The sequence below is a fragment of the Myotis brandtii genome, unplaced genomic scaffold (genome assembly GCF_000412655.1).
Source record: "Myotis brandtii unplaced genomic scaffold, ASM41265v1 scaffold573, whole genome shotgun sequence".
Lineage (NCBI taxonomy): Eukaryota > Metazoa > Chordata > Mammalia > Chiroptera > Vespertilionidae > Myotis > Myotis brandtii.
Window position 1 is genome coordinate 2,811,008 of NW_005370145.1, and position 7,674 is coordinate 2,818,681.

Genomic DNA, 7,674 nt, shown 5'->3' on the forward strand with positions numbered 1-7,674 from the left:
AATCAGGGCTGATCTTCCCTGGCTGTGGCAGCCGGCCCTGCCCTCTGCCACTGCCAGTCACCCTCTGTGTGTGAGGTGACTGGTGGGGCAATTGGGGCCCTGGTGCCCCCATGTCTGTCGCCACCCACTCCTGGTTCCCCATTTCCCATTGGGCAATCGGAGCCTGCTGGCCAAGGGGAGAGACTGAGAGGTTGGCTGGCAGGCCCCAATTGGGTGGTCAGGGCCTGTGGGCTGGGGGCAGCTCCTGCATTGAGTGACTGCCCCCTGGTGGTCAATGTGCATCATAGCCCACTGGGCATTCCACCATCCAGTTGATTTTTATATTACGCTTTTATATATATATATTCTGTCTTGGTCATTCTCCAGCCCTGTTGGCCTCCTCTCTGTCTCTTGTGATGTGTCAACCTGACCCTGCTTTAGGGCCTTTGCATTTTCTGTTTTTCCCTCTACCTTCATATACTCCCATAGCTTATTCTCTTGCTTCCCTCAGGTCTCTGCTCAAATGTCTTCTTATTAGAGAGGCTTCCTTGACCACTATGCAAAATACTAACTGCCATATGTTTTTATTTCCCACTAGAGGCCCGGTGCACAAAATTCATGCACTCAGAGGGTTCCCTCAGCCCAGCCTGTGTTCTCTGGCAGTCCAGGAGTCCTTGGGGAATATCCAACTGACGCCTTAGGCCCGCTCCCGGCTTTTGGCTGAGTGGTGTGCACTCACCACCAGGGGGCAGCGCCTGCGTTGAGCGTCTGCCCCCTAGTGGTCAGTGTGCATCATGCAAATGGTCGTTCCGCCATTCAGTCGATTTGCATATTATACTTTTATTATATAGGATTAGCACTTACCATCTGACTTATTACATAGCTTCTTAGCTGTTCATTGCCTTTCTTTCCTTGTAGAATATAAGCACCCAGAGGACAGGAACTATGTTCACAGCAACACCCACAGAACTTAGAACAGTGCCTGGCACATAGTAGATCCTCAATAACTATTTGTGGAGTGGATAAATGAATGGGTTCTGTCTGAAGGGGCAGTTTCAGGGAGTCTTTTCCTTAGTAATTTTTAATAATCTAGAGATTTAATGAGATCAAGATCAGCAAAAGATAATTATATGGTAGGAGTGGTGGGAAAGGTGATGTTGGGTGGTGATGGAGGTACAGAACATTGAATGCTCTGCAAAGCACTAAAAATAATAGCTAGGTGAGAACTGTATGTAAGAGCAAATGATTTTGGAAATAAAATGACAATGTTGTTTAATTTATAAGTTTACTGTAGTTGTTATTTACTCAACATTAAGGGGAAAATAAACATCATAAAATAAGTGACCAAAAATAGCACATTTTGTGCCTCTCTTCAGTCATTCCATAGCATCAGGGATCACTCTTCACTTATGACTCTTGTGTGAACCTCGCGGCTCTTCACCCGCAGCTTGTTAACCTGGGACTCAGCGATGTCAGCCCGCTCCTCGGCCTCCTCCAGCTCGTGCTGGAGCTTGCGGAATTTAGCAAGATTAGCGTTGGATTGTTCCTCCTGAGAATAGAGAGAAAATGTGAGAATTAGACTTTGTGGTTCTTACTGCACTTTTCACCAAACAGGGTTATTTCCTCAACTCAGCTATTGCCTTCTTATGGTCAGTTTGCCATGTCTGACTTCAGATCTGGACAGAATTTATAACTTCAATTACATTTTTTAAAGAATAAAAGAAGAAACTGTTTTGAAATGGAAGGGACAACTTATTATATCAAACCCATATAAACGTGAACTCCATTTATGATGTATGGGTTGGGTGGAAAAGAGGAAGAGAGAGACCCAGTTACCCTCCATTACAGAATTTAGTAAGTAAATGTCAGGCCAGATGATAACTTTGGGAAACCCCACTTAAAACTTTTTTTACCATCTATTTTTACTCTGGAATAGAGAGAAAGGGGAAAAGTGGGGCTGGGAAGAAAGTATGCCTCTGTTGGTTGGACTTAGTACTATTTGTGCCTCTCCCTTCCTTCCTTCTTTTCCTGACTTCCTACCTACTTCTTGCCTACCACACTGTATTTGGAAGAATGGGAAAAAACTAGGCAAAGGGAAACTGGCGGATCTTCTGACATGTCCTTACTGCTATAGCCATGTGGCGAGAGGAGCCCTTGATGATAATACTGGTAGTGAGCGGATAAGTCAGCTGGGGTAAAAGATCTAAGTTTGGCATTTGAAAACACTTGAGTGTGTGCATTTCTAGAGGGGGAGGAATACTTACTATGGTGTTAAAGTTTCTGCTATATATTCTTTACAGTTATCAAGTAAGGTGGGTTAGTTAGAACTTTCCCCTACCCCTCCCCCCACAAACCTTACAAATTGTTTAATAATAAAAATATCTCCTCTATTCTCCCCCCCCCCGTTTTTTTCTTCTCCAAAGGCTTAAAGATACTTACAGCCTCCTCAGCTTGTCTCTTATAGGATTTCACCTTCGCCTGTAATTTGTCTACCAAGTCCTGCAGCCTGAGAACATTCTTGCGGTCCTCCTCAGTCTGCAAGTTTGAAAAAATGATTTGCATTCAACCCTGCGAAATAACTCTACAATAGGTGGTAAAATAAATCACTCTGGTATGATGGCAGTGGGAAAGATACTTACAGCCTCCTCAGCTTGTCTCTTATAGGATTTCACCTTCGCCTGTAATTTGTCTACCAAGTCCTGCAGCCTGAGAACATTCTTGCGGTCCTCCTCAGTCTGCAAGTTTGAAAAAATGATTTGCATTCAACCCTGCGAAATAACTCTACAATAGGTGGTAAAATAAATCACTCTGGTATGATGGCAGTGGGCCTGGGGTAAAAGTGTTAAACTCTGAGGCGTTCTTCATAATAGCAGTCACCACTCTTACTAAATGTCCAGATTTGCAGGCACTGTATTAGGTAATTATACAGGGTGGGACAAAGGTAGGTTTATAGTTGTTCATATGGAAAATAATACAACAATTAAGAAATAATAATACAAGGATAAACTGTATTTTGTGTACTGATAACTGTAAACCTACTTTTGCCCCACCTTGTAAACATCTTTTCTAATTCTTATCTTCCTACCTTGGAGAGTAGATGTTGTTACTCTACATTATAGGTCATGAAACTAAGGTTTAGAGTGTTAAGTAATCTACTCAAGTTTAAAAAATAAGAGAGGCCAAATTAGAGCTAATACCCACTTATCTGGCTTTAAAACCTATACTCTTATGTTATTATCTAAAGGCTTTCCTGATTTTCCAAGCTTAGTATATGGCTGTGATAAGCACCTGTGTCATTTGCCTCTTATATGCACCAAGTTAATGTGTCTATTTGTGAGTGACACATAGATTGTCATCAGGTTTCCAATTTCCCACTGGGCAGGAAGTCTGGATATTCTAGAAAGCTATTCCCTTACCTGGTAGGAAAGTTCCTTTACTCTTCTCTCATGTTTCCGCAAACCTTTAACAGCCTCAGCATTGCGTTTCTGTTCATTTTCAACTTCTCCTTCAAGCTCACGTACCTGCAACCGAGAAAGATACCTACAGGTCAGTCTTGGAGGATATTAATGAGCTCAGGACCCTACTGAAGGTACTACGCGGATGTCCCCAGCCCCAGGACAAGGATAGGAGTCAATATGAAGGAAGAGAGATGCGTAGGGGGAGTGCCCTTTTTCCCTTCCCAGATTTGGAGAGATTGAGATACCCACTCTGGCCTCCAGTTTCTGGATCTGCTTCTTCCCGCCCTTCAGGGCCAGCTGCTCAGCCTCATCCAGACGGTGCTGCAGGTCCTTCACCGTCTGCTCCAGGTTCTTCTTCATCCGCTCCAGGTGGGCGCTGGTGTCCTGCTCCTTCTTCAGCTCCTCGGCCATCATGGCCGCCTAATTAGCATATAAGTAAAGAAAATAAGGAAACCTGGTAATGGCAGGTAGCAAATGTGTGTCAGTAAAACAAATGCTCATCTTACATCAGTGATGGCCTTCTTGGCCTTCTCTTCTGCATTGCGGGATTCTTGAATGACTTCTTCCACTTCACTCTGGAGTTGTGAAACATCGTTTTCTAATTTCTTCTTGGTGTTGATCAGGCTGGTGTTCTGTAAAAATAGTGAGAATTAGCAAGCTTTACAGTTTGCCCTCTTGGGATTTTATAAATGTCTTACTTATTGGCTCATGCAAGGGACTAATAGCAACATTTCAATAAACTTTAAATATTTGTTCAGTGCAAAATAATTATTTACAGGATTGGAGCTCCCCCCTGCTTCCACCATTGCCCAAGGTCCTCCTGATTTATGCATAAGGAGTTCTGAGATTTAAGAATGTCTGTAAGTTAAGTGCTCTCTCAGTTATATTTCCACTGGACATCACTCATACTGTACCATAAAAGGTTGGAAATATTAGAAAAGAATAAATTCTTTTTGTGAATGTGGTACTGGGAGTTGGAAGGAATCTATTCTCTGTGAACTTTCATGCTTTGGTCCCTTGGGGAATGCTGGATTACTCTTAAAAAAACATTTTCTTAAAATGTCAATCCCTGGTTCTCAAAAGGAAGCACTACTTACTACCTTAATGGGTACTTGGAAATATTTGGTTGTCAAAATGACTAAGGGGTGCTACTGCATTTACTCTCCGGGTAAGTCAGGGATACTAAACATCCTGCAAGGCACAGAGACAGTAAACACAACAAGCTAAATGCTGACGTGCCCCTGATGGGAAATGATGCAAGGAACATTTCCATATATTGGAGTCAACAGATATCTTTGTTCATGATTAGTCCACATTATGGTTTTCAAAATAAAGAACCAAACCTTATTTTTAAATAAATGTAATGCCCTCTTTTTGGAGGGTAGAAAATCTAAAAATTACAAATAAGAACACACATAGAAAATATTTGTAACACTGCACACCAAGATAACTGCAATTAATATTTTAGTTATATTGCCCATCCATAATATATATATATATATTTTCATATTCCAAAAACATGTATACACACTTTAACAGCTGATAGCTCAGTTGATGTTTTTTTTTCTTTTCTTTTGAGCCAGACTAAGCTTTGAACAAAGGAAATTCATCCTAAAATGTTACTAGAAGTTTGAAGACGCAGTTGAAATTCAAACACTGCCTTTATAATTATGCAAAGTGTGTATACATTTTTTGGGGGGACAGCCTGTGTATACACACTTTAACAGTTGATAACTTGCTTAATTTTCACTCCTCTTCAGGTTTAACTGATTTGAAATAATGTGTGAAGCAGGACTAAACTTCAAACAAAGAAAATTTGTCCACTAGACTTTTTTATGGGGATACATCAGTGGTTCCCAAACTTATTTGGCCTACCGCCCCCTTTCCAGAAAAAATATTACTCAGCCCCTGGAAATTAATTTTTTTTAAATTTTAATAGCAGTTACTCATCGCCCCCAAATGCACCTGTGGCCATCACCGCCCCCCTGGATCGCGGTAGCGCCCACTTTGGGAATCACTGGGATACATAAAAGATAGTTTACAGTACAAAACCAGCAACAGTTGACGAATTGAGGGCACACAAATACCAAATGAAATGTTCTTGATGTTTGTGATTCCATTGATTCGCGTTATCAGCAGTGACTGTACCAGAACTGTCATCAGTTTGAAAGGCATTGACAAAAATATTATTCATTTCTATAGATTCTTTTAAACTGTGAAAATGAACTATATGTTAGTAAACTCTTTATAATCATTCAAAGTGTGTATACATTTTTTGGGACACCGTATTTTATAAAAATGGAGTAGTTTCACGCTATAATTCTGATTCATCACTTAACAATACACCAGTATTTGTTTGATGTGAGGGTTTCACCTGGGTGTGCAGGAGCTGGACACGCTCACTGGCATCCAGCAGCTCCTGTTCTGCGATTTTCCTGCCCCTCTCTGTCTGCTCCAGAGTGGCCCGCAGCTCCTCCACCTCAGCCTGCAGCAGGTTGGCTCTGCGCTCAACCATAGCCAGCTGCTCCTTCAGGTCCTCCTGGCCCCGGAGAGCATCATCCAGGTGTAGCTGGGTGTCCTGTTAAGTAAAAAAAGGCCTTAAACACTCTGAAGAGGATATGGATATCCTTGGATATGAATATTCTTGGAGATGAACTGGGAGAATGTATTGGTACCAGGAACAGGAAATGACAGGTCTGTCATTTGAAAGCATGAATATGGTGATGTCACTAACTCACAGAAGAAAGACTTATCAGGAGACAGATTCCTGTTCCATTTATGACATTAGTTATTTTTTTCATGTGCAAGTCCTGCTGTCTATCATTTATGGAACATTTTCCATATGCTCTACACAGTACTTGATATCTGTTGTCTCCTTTGATTCTCACAATAACAGGTTCTGAGGGTTAAATAACTTGCCTAAAATCAGGCACCTAGTAAAACTAAAACTCAATCTCAGGCCATTTGGTGCCAGTCTTACACCTGCTTTCATATCAAAACATTTCTTTAAAAATATTCTATGTGCATTTAATTTAGTGGCCTCCATACTATGAGCTATATAATTTGTTAAAAGAAAAAAAAAGGATGGTTTAACAAGAAGGTTTTTTGAGGAATGGAAGACCAGTAACTTGCCTGACTTATCTGAACTGTTAAATGTGGACTCATTTACCTTCAGGATTCCTTGGGTGTTCCTGTAGTTCCTCAAGCTCTCTGCAGCCAAACGGTTGGCATGGTTCAGCTGGATTTCCATCTCATTGAGATCTCCCTCCATCTTCTTTTTGACTCTCAGAGCATCATTCCTGCTCCTGATCTCAGCATCTAGCATGCTTTGCATTGACTCCACAACTCTTACGTGGTTTCTCTTGAGCTGGTCAATTTCCTCATCCTTTTCAGCAATTTTCCTGTCAATTTCAGACTTGACTTGGTTTAACTCCAGCTGGATGCGTAGGATCTTTCCCTCTTCGTGTTCAAGAGATGCCTTAACAAAACAGTGATTGATTAATAATGGAAAATAACTTGAATACTTGGAATATATTTCTTGTGAGACAAACTCTAATTAATATCAGTTTATGTAATTTTACAAAGTACAATATAATAGTTCCAGGAGCCTGTTAGGTAAATAATTCTTTTGTTTATTCAGTCCTGGATTATTCAGGGCAGCTCTGTAATAAAGGTGCTTTTAGTAAAGTATAAAGTATTATACAATATTCTCATGTAAGTACTAATAAAAATTACATGATTAAACTTATGTGAGCTCTTAATCTGTTTTATAAATTAAAATGTTCATGTGTGATATTTTCATTCCTGTTGTAGAAATTCTCAGTTTTAAAACATGTTTCTTCTGGTTACATTATACATGTTCATTGTAGATCATGGGGCGATATATAAAAACAAAGGAAAAAACTTCATGTTGTGACCTCTGAGATAACCATTTTAATGTTATGCATTTTCCTAGTCTTTTTCCTATCTTCTATATATATAAAAGCCTAATATGCTAATTGTCCCTTCACCATTTGACCGAAGAGGGAAAGATCCACCAGTCGCTTTGATGCGCACTGACCACCAGGGAGCAGACGTTCCTACCAGTAAGTTAACTTGCTGCTGGGGTCTGGCTGATCCAGACTGGGCTAGCTGGGCCAGACACACACTAGAGCCCTCCCCAGCCCTGATTGTGCACTGGTGGGGTCCCTCAGTCTGGCCTGCACCCTCTCACAATCCGGGACCCCTTGGGGGATAT

General features: G+C 41.1%; 1 protein-coding gene across 2 annotated transcripts in view; it reads right to left on the reverse strand.

Annotated features, from left to right (window-relative positions):
- Nucleotides 1–1,255: 1,255 nt before the first annotated feature.
- The window catches only part of LOC102259256 (myosin-1), a 121,035-nt gene continuing 114,616 nt past the window's right edge, over nt 1,256–7,674 (reverse strand). For both annotated transcript variants that reach the window (XM_014549853.1, XM_005878812.2), the window contains 7 exons: nt 6,607–6,915; nt 5,812–6,015; nt 3,944–4,069; nt 3,687–3,857; nt 3,396–3,500; nt 2,619–2,714; nt 1,256–1,528 (listed from right to left, as the gene is read on the reverse strand). In XM_014549853.1, coding sequence (XP_014405339.1) covers nt 1,376–1,528; nt 2,619–2,714; nt 3,396–3,500; nt 3,687–3,857; nt 3,944–4,069; nt 5,812–6,015; nt 6,607–6,915 — 1,164 coding nt within the window. In that variant the 3' untranslated portion in view covers nt 1,256–1,375. The remainder of the gene's footprint in view (nt 1,529–2,618; nt 2,715–3,395; nt 3,501–3,686; nt 3,858–3,943; nt 4,070–5,811; nt 6,016–6,606; nt 6,916–7,674) is intronic.